Below are 15,629 nucleotides of genomic sequence, written 5' to 3' on the forward strand. Positions count from 1 at the left end.
TGAAACCATAGATACAAAGCAGTCTATGTTATACATCTTACATGTTACAATATTAATAATGAACAAGAAAGTACCCACCCAGGATCTATAAGTCTGTCAATTCTTTCTCTAGGTAACAATTTTCCTCTTGATGTGTGACGATTCCGTGACTTCTCTCCACCACCTGTCACACACGATCTTTGATTATTCTACTTGCACAAGAAGCTGAACAAATAGCTCTCACCATTCAGCAGTCATCAATACTCTTTCATAAGCAACATCATTAGTAAAAGATATTTTCAAAAGTTTCTGTTAATTGTATTTGTTATATTTTGTTATTTAAATAGTGCAATTAATGTGCATGGTGCTTTATAAAACATCTAGACGACCAGTGACTACCCCAAGGAACTTACAATCTAAAATTCAACACAGGGGAGGTAACAGATGGAGGAGAGAGTAAACAGAGGAAGAATATGCATTGTTACATGCATTCAGGCTTGGTTTCAGTAGGAGATTAGAAGCATGAGGTTAGGCCATAGGCTTAGTAGAAAAGGTAAGTTTGAGAAGGGATTTGAAGGAAGAAAGAGAGGATCATAGTCGTATATATATTCTAAACGAACATTTTGGGCACTAAAGACAGCAAAGGAGAAAGACAAAGTTGTTTAAGGAAGTAGGAGACCTTCAGATAGCTGAAGGTGACAGAGCTGAAGAATGAAGGTTATAGAGAGCAATATATTGGGATTTGAGCCATGGCAGGCTTTGAAGGCAAGGACAAAGAGTTTATGGCAAATCCAGGAGTGGACAGGAAAGCAGTGCAAGGAAGGACATCATGTAGTCTGAGCGAGAGAGATTTCAGTGGCAGAGTTCTGGATATAGACAAGGAACAAAATCTGACAACAGATGGTCAAAACAGAGAAAGTTACAGTAGTCCAAGTAGAAGATGACTAGAGCATAAACCAGAGTCATCAGCACACTTGAATGCTCAATACGCAGTTACTTGAATAGGCATGCTTTTACTCTGGTTGCAAAATTAGTGTGAACATATACAGATACAGACTTGGTATTCACAATCTAAGTCAGGCTTTCCCAACCTTTGGGTCCCCAGATGTTTCTGGACTACAACTCCCATCAGCCCCAGCCTATATGGCCCATGGTCAGGAATTAAGGGAGCTGTAGTCCAGCAACATCTGGTGACCCAAAGGTTGGGAAAGGCTGATCTAAGTGGTTGCCAAAACTTCCCACTTATCCAAAAGCCTCCTTGTCCTTTCCAAACTACTACAATCACATACGTGCTTTGCTTACCACTTTGTCTATAGTAGTGTTCTTCAACCTTAGGTCCCCAGTTGTTGCTAGACTACAATTCCCATCATCCTTGACCATTGCTTAAGATGACTGGGGATGATGAGAGTTGTAGTCCAGCAATATCGGGGGACCCAAGGGTGAAGAACACTGGTCTAAACAACTCTTAAGGTTCTTCTTGATGGCACTCTCTTGAACTCTGGCTGATTCAGAATGCTTCTGCTAAACATGCATCTTCCCCTCTTTGCTGTGACTATATAACTGCTTTCCTTGATTCTTTCATGTGCTGTCTGCCATGCTCCCCATCAAGGTGAAGCACCCAACTTTTCAGATTCTGGTTATGAGTTGATTCAGTCATTATCATAGCAGCATTACTAATGCTGGAAATTACGTTTGCATGTTCAGTGCTCCACATAGCTACAGTAACATCTGAGGCTTGGCAATGGTGAGGGAATCTGCCTATTGATCCAGTCAACCCACATTGGAACCTGTTCCAGACATTATTGCCCATTCATTATTCACCCATTCATGACCACTCTCAGGTACAGCCATGCCAGTGGCTCGTCTTTTCTGTCTCCTTCTATGCTCTTTAACTGCTCCCTTCTACACTAATTTGCCTAATGTTAACTCTTAAGTCTCCTCCGACACCTGTCTATATGCTTCCATAAAAAGATCTCTTTTTTTTTTACAATAATTTTTATTCAAATTTTCATAAAACATAGAAAACAAAATCATAAACCATTCAAAGACAAAAAACAAAACAAAAATGATTAAACAAAAAAAATAAAATGTTGACTTCCCATTTGTTACATATCAAATCAGTTATAGGTCTACAATATATAACAATCCTGTCTCTTAAATCATATTATAAAATCACTTTCCTCCAGTAGTTATCTTAATTAATCATCAAATCTCATAAACATTACTTTATTCTTTCCACAAAAAGTCAAAGAGAGGTTTCAATTCTTTAAGAAATATATCTATCAATTTTTCTCCAAATAAACATGTCAATTAATCCATCTCGTTAATAATTATAATAATCTTATTGTCATAACCATAGTCCAAATAAACATTTCGATTAATCCATCTCATCAGAATCTGTTAGGTCCAATAATTTCAATAGCCATTATTCCATTATCCCTATTAGTTCCATCTTCCATCTTCAATAGTCCTGTTAAGTCCAGTAATTTCAGTGTCCAATCTTCCATTATCAGTATTCCATAATAATCTTGCTGTTGTAACCATAGTCATATAATAAGAGTCTGATGGGAATTTCCTCTATCCCAAATATTTTCTTGCCATCCATTCTGAATAAGTTGCTGAAATACTGTTGTAAAGTCATATCTGTGTTCTTCTTTTTTACAAAATGCACTGGCTCATCTCTTAAGAGTTTTTCCATTGTCACATGGCTGCAGTTAATTCCATAGATTTTCTCTATATCAAGCTCCATCACATCATTCCAGTCCAGAAGATTATCCAAGCCATTGATAACTTTATCTCTAATATCTTCATTAATTTCTTCAGAGATAACGTTAAATTCCAAACAGTAGATTTTATTTCTAAAATCCATAAACTCCAGATCTTTTTCCAATTCCACATTTGTTCCAATCTCCAGGGCTTGTATCTTCCCTTTATTTTTTCTTTTCTCATCTCTGATCTTATTATCCTCTCTCACAGGATCCCCTATTTCTTTAAGCTCCTGCGTCATTTTGCTCAGTTCAATTTTCAGCTCCTTACTACCCTGTCGCAGGGTTTGTTTCGTTATCTCAATCTCATCCATTATTTTCTGAAACATAGTTACTTCCAGATTCTCAGCCACTTTCTTGATTGCCATTTTTAAAACCACGAAAACAAAGCAAAACAAAAATAAAGAAGAACCACTTCTTATTTCAGCAACAATTGGGTTAATATTCCAGGCTTGATGACATCACAGTATAAACAGAGCAACCTGCCTTATCTCTCTATGTTCAAGAATGCAAAACAAATTTAGTTCCCAGCATCAAAACAGTTAGTGGCATCGTGAAGAAGCAGATTCGTCAAAATAAAATAGACCAAAAAGAGAATAGTCCCAGACAATATAATATTCCTGGGAATAGAAATCAGGAATAGAAATCCCTCTTCTGTTTATTATCTTTAGAATGCACTTCCAGGACAGCTTTTTGCGACAGAAACAGAGATAAGCTGTTAATTTCGTGAATAACAGAGAAGAGTTATAGCTCACCCAGAAGTTTTCCAAAGCCGATCAATCTGACAAATCTCCTTTTGCTGTAACAATTTAAACCAAGTAAAAAAAAAATAATAGAAAGAAGGGTGCTTGCCTGTTAGTCCGTTCTCTCTTTAAAGAAAAGATAAACGTATCGCTTAAACAGATAGAGCTTGTTAGAAAGTCCGTCCGGCATTGTTGGCTGGACCTTATCTCATAAATTAATGAAATCCAGTCCTCCCCATAAAAAGATCTCACAAATCACATCCCTCTTTTCTAAGAGCCTTAAGACACCCTTTCTCAACAAAGCCTCCAGTTCTGCATTCCAGACACAAGAGGGCAACATAATCTCACATGTCAGGTGTTCACCACATCTGGAGAATTGATATTTAGTGCTGTGGCACCTAGCCTTTGGAATCCCCCCTTAAATGCTAGACAGGTGCCATCTCTGTTATCTTTTTCGCGCCAACAGAAGACCATCCTCTTTCAACAAGCCCCACCGAGTATCTGGATTAAAATAATTGGGGCAAGAATAAAAAGAACATGGTGGTCGGGGTCTACTACTGACCACCCAATCAAGGATGAAATTTTGAAAAACAAATTGCCAATGTTTAGAGGCCGCATGATGTAGTAGAAATGGGGGGCTTCATCTACCTCAATATCTGTTGGGAGACAAATTCTGCCAAACATGGTCCCTCCAAGAAATTCCTCACTTGTATTGGTGATAACTTTCTCCTACAGAAAGTGGAGCAAAGAACTAGAGGATCAGCTATCTAACCAGCTATTCTAACCAACAGAGATAAGTTAATGGATGGAGTAGCAGTAGGAAAACTCTGGGGGAAGATGACCAGGTTTTACTTAAGTTCTTGATTTTAAAGGAAGCAAAAGCTGAGAGTAGCTACACACATACCCTAAACTTCAGGAAAGCCAATTTTAATAAACCCAGAACAATGATAAGCAAGGTTCCATGACAAGCAACCCTAATGAGAAAAGGAGTCCATGATGGGTGGGAGTTTCTAAAAAAGGAAATTCTAAAGACACAAATACAAACAAATCCAACAAGGAAAAGGCGTGGAGGACAGCAGAAGAAACTAATGTGGCTTCACAAAAAGCTTAGAGACAACCTGAAAACAAAAAAGCACACATAGAGGAAGTGGAAGGAAACCCGGGCCAGAAAGGAGAGTACAGACAGCATGGAATTGCAGGGATGGCATCAGGAAAGCTAAAGCTGACAACGAGCTGAAGTTAGCGAGGGATGCTAACAGCAACAAAAAAAGTTTCTTCAGGTACATCCATAGTAAAAGACAGAGAAAAGAAATAGTTGTACAGCTACTCAATGAGGATGGCAAAATTATAACAGTTTATAAAGAAAAGGCAGAAGTTCTCAATTCCTACTTTGGCTCAGTCTTCTCCCAAAAGAAGGTCTGTGACCCTCCTGGCAAACGTGAAGTACAAATTGAAGAGGCAGGATTTCAGCTTAAGGTTGCCAGACAAACGACCAAGGAATACCTATTAGCTGTTCATTAGTTACCAGGCCACGTTCAAAGTTCTGGATTTGGTGCACAAAGCCCTATACAGCTTGGGACCAAGATACTTGAAAGATCATCTTACCCTTATATACCAGTCGATCACTGCACTCTGCAGGTGAGGGCCTCCTGCAGATACCATTTTATCAGGAGGTCCATTCCGCACAACATAGAAAGCGGACCTTTAGTGTAGTGGTACTTACCCTTTGGAATTCCCTCCCCTTAAATATTAGACAAGCACCATCTCTGTTATCTTTTCGGCGCCTACTGGAGACCTTGCTCTTTTAACAAGCCTTTTAAGTAGCGACCTTATCCCAGTTTGCGTCTGTGTTGGAATTGCTTTTAAATATGTTTTAAAAGATTTTTTTTAAGATGCTTTGTTTTAATGTATTTTAAGGTCTTTTTAAAGATGTTTAGAGAGTTTTTAGTGTTGCCTTGGGCTCCTTCTGGAAGGACGTGTGTGTGTGTATGTATGTATGTATGTATTTATTTAATACTTTGAACAAGTTCAAATCTCCAGGGCCTGATGAACTGCAGCCTAGAGTATTGAAAAAAATGGCTGAAAAACCCCTGGAACCATTGTCTATTATCTTTGTGAAATTGTGGAGGATAGGTGAAGCATCAGATGATTGGAGGAGGGCTAATGTTGCCCCTATCTGCAAAAAGGAGGAACTGGGGAACTACAGACCAGTCAGCCTGACATCAGTCCCTGGGAAAATTCTGGAGCAGATTATAAAGCAGTTAATCTGTAAGCACCTTGAAAACAATGCAGTGATTACTAGAAACCACCATGGATTTGTCAAGAAGATATCCTGCCACACTAATCTTATCTCATTTTTTGACCAGATAACCTCCCTGGTAGATTGTGAGAATTCTGTGAACATAATATATCTTGACTTCAGCAAAGCTTTTGACAAAGTGCCCCATGATATTCTGATTAGCAAGATAGCTAAATGTGGGTTGGATGGAACAACTATCAGTTGGACCCACAGTTTGCTACAGAATTGTGCTTGTCAATGTTTTTTTCTCAGACTGGAGGGAGGTAATGAGCAGGATATGGCAGGACTAGGTCTTGGATCCAGTGCACTTCAACACGTTTATTAATGACTTGGATGAGGAGGCGCAGAGCATGCTTATCAAATTTACAGATAATGCAAAATTGGGAGGGACGGCTAATACCTCGGAGGACAGAAACAAAATTTAAAGTGATCTTGATAAGATGGAGCATTGGGCTAAGAACAACAGAATGAAATTTAACAGGCATAAGTGCAAAGTTCTACACCTAGGAAAAATAAACCAAATGCAGTTATGAGATGGGGGATACTTGGCTCAGCAATACTACATGCAAGAAAGATCTTGGAATTGTTGATTACAAGCTGAATATGAGCCAATAGTGTGATATGGCTGCAAAGAAGGCAAATGGTATTTTAAGCTGCATTAACAAAAGTATAGTTTCCAAATCACATGATGTATTTGTTCCCCTCTATTTGGCATTGGTTAGGCCTCATCTTGAGTACTGCATCCAGTTCTGGACCCTGCACTTTAAGCAGGATGCGTACATACTGGAACAGATTCAGAGGAGACCAACAAGGATGATCAGGGGACTGGAAACAAAGCCCTATGAGGAGAGTCTGAAAGAACTTGAGAAGAGAAGACTGAGAGATGATAGCACTCTTCAAGTATTTGAAAGATTGTCACACAAAGGAGGGCCAGGATCTCTTCTCAATGATCCCAAAGTGCTGGACACAGAATAATGGGCTCAAGCTACAGAAGCCAGATTTTCAACATCAGGAAAAACTTCCTAGCTGTTAGAGCAATACAATAATGGAACAAATTATCTAGAGAGGTGGTGGGCTCTCCAACACTAGAGGCATTCAAGAAACACTGAACAGCCAACTGTTGGGTATGCTTATCCCAGTTTGTGTCTGTCTTGGAATTGCTTTTTAAGATGTTTTTAAACATTTTTAAAATATGTTTTTAAGATGTTTTATTTTTAAAATATGTTTTTAAGATGTTTTATTTTTAATATGTTTTTAAGATGTTTTATTTTTGAGATGTTTTTAGTGCTTTGTCCTTTGTTTGCCCCCTAGGCTCCTTCTGGGAGAAAGGGCAGGATAGAAGTTTAATTAATAATAACAATAACAACAATGACAATAACTGTACACTGATGCTAAACAATTGTTAAATGATGCTATTCCTTTCTTACTACATTATGTCCAAAAGTACCATCATTTTACCACAGGGCAGAAAGCCAAACACAATCAAGCTCTCATTATAAGACACTCTAATTAAAGAAAAACAACATACCCAACCTGATTTTTTCAGATTGCTGTTGGAGTTCTGTTACTAATGCTTTCATTCGTTCATAGTTTTCCTGATGAGAGAAATAAAATAAGAGAATGTTTCAACAGCTTCATAGCTTAGTAAAATATTTAACTAGAGACAATAAATATTTTACAACGAGGCTTATAAACCACTTTCCCTAAACATGTTGCTGAAAGCCAGTTACTGGTTTATTAAATATATTTGAATTGATCCATTATTTTAACTGTATTTTCTTTCCACTAGTTCCCCTTATGTGTCTTTATCCCAGAGTTTCAGAGGTTCACTCACACACATATATACATACATTGAAGAAATACTGCTGTCTGTTGCTGTGTAGTAAGGTTATCTTCAGAGAGTGCTCTCACGTGCTCCCCCTCCCCAAGTTAAGGCAGGTGGTAACCAAAGAGCAAGTCCCTTCTGTGGAATGCAGGTAAGAGCTGGAAGAAAGGCTGCCACAAATGCAAGGAGAGGCTACCAACAAAGGTGTGCAAGTTAAACATGAAGAAGCCCATGTTGCCTTGTAGAATGGAGATCTACTTGGCCCTTATAAGCTACTATTTCAGTTTCAATTCCTGTGTTAGGCTTTATTCTCTCTCCTGATGAGATTTATACTGTCGAGTTACACTATTTTTATTTGTATTGTTTTATACAAAGCTGCATGGATCTGTATTATATACTTATTGACTATGATTATTTGTAATTGTTCTGTTTTATTAGTTTCATTTATTGTTGCTCATTTGATATACTGTGAGCCGCTTTGGCCACAGTACTATAGACAAATGGCATACAAATAAACAGATGCGGATGATATTCTTTTAAATAAAATAAATGAAGGGGGCCATGAAGCAAGCTGCCAAATGAAGCAGTTTTCACAACCCCCATCTCGCCAACAACAAACCAGCATGATGCTAGACAAGAAAGCACATGTGTGCCTGACCTTCTGGGTACACAAAGGAATTCTCTGGATCAAAGCTCAAAGAATTAGACAATGAAATCTTATTTTGATAATAAACGCTTTGGCTGTTCTACATTTTCCGTAGAGCCAATTCAGTTTAACATGTCTCTTGGTATTAACAATAACGACATCTGTAGGTTAAACATAACAGCTGAAATACTGTACCTGTTTAGTCACAGGAAGAGCAATGGGGGGAGGTGTGTGTTGGGGGAAGACAGAGAGATATGAAATCATACACAGTCAACAATGACTGTGGGTCAGTATCTGTCTGTTATTCATTCCTGAGAAGTCTAAAAAACCCCTACCTGTGCTCTGTGTTTTGGTACAAAATGAGGTGCTGATACTCATACGCTGATAAAAGTGCTGGTGGTGCCAGCACAAAGTGGCTGCTATGGGCAGCAAAAAAGAGGCACCAGTACTCTGTACCACTGAATACTGTCACAAAAAAGCCCCGCTCATGCTTAAATTATATTTTACATTCCATTACTAGATTAAAGATAGAATATTCTTACAGAATTTTAAATCAAAAGAATATGATGGATAAGAAACTTAATTTTTTTTCACTCCTACTAGTGAGGACTTATACAAGATAGGTAAACGAAAGCCCACCTGAAAGATTCAGGGGCATTCTCTAATCAAAAGACTTTTCCCTCATCAGCTTGGGAACTGAAAATAAACTGATATTGGTAGGAAGTTGTTGAAATGGCAATGTGAGAGAATATACACGTTAAAAGGAAGACAATGGGTTCCCAATCCAGCAGGTAAGAAGAAAGGGGGTGCCTATTCTCTAAAGGTCATTTAAAAACATCACACACACACATACACAAGCCAGGCTCTGTAAATCCAGCTGCAGTGAAAGCAATCTACTTAGCTCCTGTTCCTGCCAATTCTCCCTTATAAATCCCCCCTCCACTCCAATATCTGCATTACCGCATCTAACACTGATGTGGAAACATGCATTTATTTGCCAAGAGAAAGTACCATCTGTTTTTGTCACTAGTCCCCGCCACTGCCATAATTTCTATCAGGCTTAAAACTTAACCTGGTAACCTCTACATTTAAGCAAGGTCTTGCTAGCATTCTACAGGATCTTAGCTGGGGAGTGGAACATGCATGTTCATTCCTCTTTTTCCCCCCTTGCTATTATTTCACCTTCTAGAAACTATTACTCTGAATTGCAAATGCAACAAGACAAATATGCAGAACACACACAAACTTTTAAAGCATGTTTTCATACATTTTGGAATACTATAGAAGAGAATTTTAATTTGCAGAGCCATTAAATTTTTTATCAGTCAGTTAAGAAGCAAAAAAACACGTTATTCCTGACTTTTGCAATGCAAACGTCACAACCTGCTGGTCACTATTTTTCTCTGTTTGCTGTGTATGAGTATATCTAAATAGCCACAAACCGGATCAAATGACAAACAATCTTGTATGATACATTATACTAAAAATACTACTGATTTAGTATGAAGTTACAAAGCAGCAACTGTCATCTTTAGACTTTTTCTACAATTACTCTCAATTTTATCCACTGGAGTCGGGATCCAAAGAACTACTTTAGCACACTCAAGGACTTGTACATGCCCAGAGGAATTTTTGGCTCATTTTAACCATTTGACAACTGGTATAGCACAGTGGGGAGGAGAGCACGGCTGGGAGTCCAGAGTCTGTGAGTTCAAATCCCCGCTCGTGTTTCCTGGGTGTAAAGGGTCAGCTAAAGATCATCCCCACAGTGAGTGGCTCAGGGGTTACGTGCCCTGCCACCTGTGCAGCTGTGGGCAAGCTGCATAGTCCCAAGGAGCCCAGTTGCCCTCCAACTGGCAGTTGCGGACAAGGAAGGGGCTGGCTTGTGCAGCTGTGGCAAGCTGAGCAGGCCCTAGCCAGCTGGGGAGGACTAGCCTCAGAGGGAAGCAATGGTAAACCCCCTCTAAGTACCACTTACCATGAACACCCTATTCATAGGGTTGCCATAAGTCGGGATCGACTTGAAGGCAGTCCATTTCCATTTTTTTAACCATTTGAGCAGAAGGTTGCCATTTTATTTTATAAACTGTTTTTAAAAATGTCCCAAGTTTCAAACATGGCTCGCTATATTGAATCAAAGACTGCTGTTTGAGAATTGCAAATCCAAAGCTCCCTTGAGGAAACCTCAGACTTGCAAATTCCCTCCTCTGTTCGCATGCTCCAATTCCCTACTGTTTGAAGAGCAAATACAAACCAGTTTGTTGATGTGTAACAGCAAACTATGACTCGCCCAAAACCAAAAGTCAGCAAGGGAATCAGAGTGCCAAAGCCCAAGACTCATCATGCAATGGATAAACCATAGTTTGGCAATACATACAAACTGGATCTTTATGTTTAATTAATCATGTAGAACGCAGGAATCTTAAAACAAGTATGATCTTTATGTAGCCACAGCAAAACCGAACTGAAACCATTATTTTTTCCCCTTTAGTTCAACAACAATGGAAACTAGAGAAACAAGAACTGAATACTAAAAGTGTAATTATTAACACACAGGAAAAACAACTTCAGAAATTTGCTGCCAGTTCTGTCCCTGTGGCCTCATCTATTAGATTTCAGAAATTAAACACACTTTGTTTTACCAAAGTGCATTTCTATTTATCCTGCCTTGAAAAACTATCTTCCACCCTGTCTTGTTAAATCTGCAGAATGGACAAACAAAAGAGGTCGAGAAGGCCAACACTCTTCCTTTATCTGCACCTTTTTTTGAGTTTGCACAGTATCTCATCATGTTACATTGCTGGTAAAACAATTTGTACACATTATGACCTTCATAAATAATAGCTACAGCTGTGCAACAGCTAACAATAAGGCCCACTGTACTCCTTAAATGTTATACCAGATATACCCATGAAGCCTTGTTTATTAAGCATGCCTGGATACATCTGGCCTGTCTTGACCATTTACTTGAATCTTTCTCATAAACAATTAAAAAAGAATTACCCCAAAACTAATCAAGACTCACAATGAGATCCTGTAGATCCCCAGCCAGAGACTAATTTTGTGGTAGGGCTAGCTTGAGGAAGAAATAGAGGCTTCCCCCATATCCCCAAAATAGCCTTCCAGCAAGACACATTGCCACAGCCATCAATACACCTCTGTTTTCTCTGTCAGCTAGAGCTCAAATGATGCTCCTAAGAGGTCTGGGTATAACCTTGGGACACTAGTTATTGAAAACTTTTATGTGGGGCTACGATTATTATCATTATTTGTTTCATTTATGAATCAATTCCCATGAGTCACTCCACAGTGATTTACAATACAATAAAAACATATATAGAACAGTAGTTCATATAAGAACAATATATAGATATTTAAATTTAAAACAACAACATATGCATAAAATCAATTCAGATCTAATACAGATACTAACTGGGATAAAAATCTCTGCTTAGAAAGCCTGTTGAACGAGGAACTGCCTATACACAACCAAGTCCAATTCAAGGTGTTGATATTAGCATATAAAGCTCTAAACAACTTGGGACCCAATTGCTTTCCTCTATATCAATTGCTGGTTGGGTCAAGGCAATCAGAGCAAGTGACACCAAGTCTGAACCAGTTACACTGATTACCAATGAGTTTCCAGACCAAATTCAAAATCCTTTAAAGTCCTAAATGGTTTGCAACTGAGTTATTTGAAGGACTGCCTACACCCATTCAAGTGTGCCCTAGGGATAGAGATATGCCTTGGAGACTCTGCTTGTATGACCACTTGAGAAGTCAATCCAATTAGCGGGCATGAGAGACAGGGCCTTTTCTTTGGTGGCTCCCAGACTGTGGAACTCTTTCCCCTCAGCATGTGCATGGCATTGATGCTCTGGATTTCAAAACAAGTTTTTAAAAACCAACTTTATGAACTTCCTTGTCCTAAAGGCTTTTTCTACAAAACTGTTACATAATGTCTCTCCATGAAGCGCTGGGAAAGACCCCGGCCTAAAATCCTAGAAAGTGTTGCTGCCAGTCAGTGTAGGCAGTACTGGACTAGATGGACCAATGGTTTGACTCAGTATAAGGTATTTCTATGTTCCTATGTAATACATTTATTTCATTTTATTTTTTTCTTACATTTATACGCCGCCTTTCTTTCATCACAGAAACTCAAGGTGGCATACATGTGGTTCCCACACAGTCCCCCCATCCAGGGCACTGACCAGACCTGGACCTGCTTAGCTTCAGCAAGGTGGTGGCTTCATGCATCTTCAGACCCAGGACCATGTTTAGCCATGTTTCATTTTATTTGTAATAATTTTAACTGGCCTTTTAAATTATTGTTAATGCTGCTGCCTTTGTTGATTTTAATTTATTCTAGATTATTGTATTTATTGTGTTTTTAATATAGCGTGGATTACATTCTGCTTTCTCTGAAGCACCCTCTCAGGGTCCCAACATGGCCACTCTAGAACATATTTCCCTCCAAGGCAAAAATTGTCATTTGCGGAAGGCACAGGTCCAATGCTGAACATGCAAGAATTTTAAGATACTCAAGAATCAATTACTTTTATACAAAGGTCTTTATACCTTTTGCATACACATAAACATAAGAATTCAGGAGTGTACAGCGCAGCTCTCACCGGTAACAGTTTCTAGTGTGGCAGGAAACTCTCAATGAAGAATATGAATGTGTGCAGGAAACTCCCAATGAACAGTGTGAAGGTGTGTGCTGGTATGGCTAAAGGAAGCTGGCTTTCTCTATTCTAAGGTTGTTATCCTTAACAAGGTGGATTGCCAAAATAAAATGAGAGTTCTAATCACATCTACCTCCTCAGCAGCAGTGCCTATAGCAGCAGCAAGGTACTTCTCAGTTCCTTTAGATGGATTGCCAGCTAGTTCACTCTGGCAGCGCTGCAGAGTATGAAAAACTGAGTTGACTTGCAAAGCAGAAAATCCTGTTGCCTGTGGTTTAATATAAGAATCATGTGTAATGAACTGCAGCTCTGGGGCTTATTTTCAGAGAAATGTCATCAGCTGGAGCACCAGGGTGACTGATGAACCCTCCTTGCTCGGGTGAGTGAAGTAAGGGGATAACAAGACTTTCAAGCTGTAACTATCATTTGTAACAGGTTAGAAGTCACTGAATAAGGAAAATAATCAGAGGCTGGATACCCCTTTTGTTTGATAGGTTCCTGCATCATGCTAGCAGTCTAAATGGCAACACTACTCTGCAAGATTGTTTGCATTTCAGTTAGCTGAAGATCTTTTGTTAAAGCTCAATGTGTTTTACAGGTTGAATTTGTACAAACAGAAGTAAGCACCTCTAAGTTCAATAGAGCTTATTTTTATTTAATTTATTATTACATTTATATACCACTTCTTCAAGGAGTTCAAGATGGTATGCATGGTTTTCCCCCTTCCCCATTTTATAGCCTCACAACACCCTAGAAGGTAGCGTAGGCAGTAAGGTTAAAAACTGGAGCCAGAGAGTTTGATAACTGAGTAGGAACTGAAACTTGGTCTTCCAGGTCCCAATGTTACACTCTAACCACAACACCCACTTAATAATAAGTTATGTACATGATTGTCATCATGTCTGATGGCTGATCAGGGATGTGAAGCCAACTCTCCCCAGCCAAATTTCAACAAGCTAACTACTACCCCACTCTTTGCTAACTCACTATTCAGTAACTGTCTGCATATCTATAAACTGTTTGATAAGTAAAAGTTACCAAACATTATAAATTCAGTAAAACTAGGTATTATACTACTAAGAGCTGCTCTTGTTTGCGGGGGGGGGGGGTGATTCAGCACAGCTACCTATATTTTGCCACTCTCCTTGGAGGCATGGTTTGTTCCTGCAGCACTACACGTATCCCTTCAAAGTAGGCTGATGTGAGGTTCTTTACATGCCGTACACTGAAAGCACACATACCCTCCGAAGAATTCTGGGAACTGTAGTTTACCCCTCACAGAGCTACAACCCCCAACATCCTTTGTTGTTGTTATATGCCTTCAAGTCAATTGCGACTTATGGCAACCCTATGAATCTTTTTTGGATGCATTCATAGAGTTTTCATGGTAAGAGCTATTCTGAGATGGTTTACCATTGCCTTCCTCTAAAGTACCTAGGGCACTCAATATTCCCATGCAGTCTCCCATCCAGTACTAACCAGGCCTGACCCTGCTTAGCTTCTGAAATCAGGTGTGTTTAGGGTAGTTTGGCCGTATGCCCCAACACTTAAACTACAATTCCTAGGATTCTTTGGGGGAGTGCTTTAAATTGTATGAGATATATTCAGCCCAGGAGATACATCTGGGATCACTCCTGAGTCCTCCCTAAGGTGAGAAGGGCAAAGCACTGTAAGCGTGGCAGCTGTACTCTTTCAAGGCATTTGGTGCTCCTATGAGAGAAAGTGGCTCTCACGCAGGAATTTTGAGGCTCTGGAACAAGGCTACCATACTGAATAGCCTGGCAGCGTTGCCCACTGGCTTGAAGAACTACGTTACATAGCAGTTGGGAGAATTTTCCACCATATTGGAAAAAGTTTCACCTGCGGGCTTCCGCCTGCCAAGCAGCTGCCAAAAAGGCACAAAAGCCTCGTTGTGAGAAAGGAAAGCTCCTGCAAATTACAGCAAGCCCACTGCAGGAAGCACATGCAAACTACTGAACTTCGTAGAGTTCTTGCAAGTCTGCCAGAAAGCCCCTCCTCGAGCGCGGAGAGCCACGGCACGCCCCGAGACAGCCCGCGTAGCGGGCCCTGATGGACTACCTCCTCCTTTTTTAAAAAGCAGCTGCAGCTCATCCCCTCCTCGGCCTACCTGATAAACCGGGGAGGTAGCGTCGGGCTGCGAGCCCACAGTGGCCACCTTGTCCCCATGGTAAGCGCAGCTGACAGCAACTGCAGCCGCCCGCCGGCACTTAAACAGCAGGCAGAGGCGGCATTTCGGGCCCAGCAACATCGCTGGTGGGGTCGGCGGGAAGTGCCTAAGAAACGACTTTCCGGGCCTGGAACCAACCGCACGGCCTCTCCCCCCGCCTCAACCAATGGAAAGATGGAGCAGGCCTAGCGGCACGAGACCTTCCCCTCTTGAGGCACCGCCCAATTAAAGGGGCTGACGAAGGGAAGAAGAGGCGGCTTGTGGAAACCAACCCTCTGCGCCCCTCCCTTGACTTCAGCTACAGACTCCTCTCGGCTTGGAAGAGGCTGTCTTTTCCCCCCCGTAAGACTGCCCCCGTCTTTGCTGGGCAATGGTTCTCTGACTTTTTAACAGGCTACCCGCTGATGTGAACACGAGAATCTGGTGATCAGGATGCCTATTCATTGTTAATTTATTAAAGACATAGGACTTATGTCAGAACACGTTCTTTGCCTTTTCT

At 40.2% G+C, this 15,629-nt stretch overlaps 1 protein-coding gene across 1 annotated transcript in view; it reads right to left on the minus strand.

Annotated features, from left to right (window-relative positions):
• The window catches only part of MCCC2 (methylcrotonyl-CoA carboxylase subunit 2), a 74,759-nt gene extending 59,424 nt beyond the window's left edge, over positions 1-15,335 (minus strand). The window contains exons 1-3 of the mRNA XM_061621295.1: positions 15,071-15,335; positions 7,315-7,381; positions 79-163 (exon numbers count right to left, since the gene is read on the minus strand). Coding sequence (XP_061477279.1) covers positions 79-163; positions 7,315-7,381; positions 15,071-15,211 — 293 coding nt within the window. The 5' untranslated portion in view covers positions 15,212-15,335. The remainder of the gene's footprint in view (positions 1-78; positions 164-7,314; positions 7,382-15,070) is intronic.
• Between the last annotated feature and the right edge of the window lie 294 nt (positions 15,336-15,629).

The sequence above is a fragment of the Rhineura floridana genome, chromosome 1 (genome assembly GCF_030035675.1).
Source record: "Rhineura floridana isolate rRhiFlo1 chromosome 1, rRhiFlo1.hap2, whole genome shotgun sequence".
In the NCBI taxonomy this organism is placed as follows: domain Eukaryota; kingdom Metazoa; phylum Chordata; class Lepidosauria; order Squamata; family Rhineuridae; genus Rhineura; species Rhineura floridana.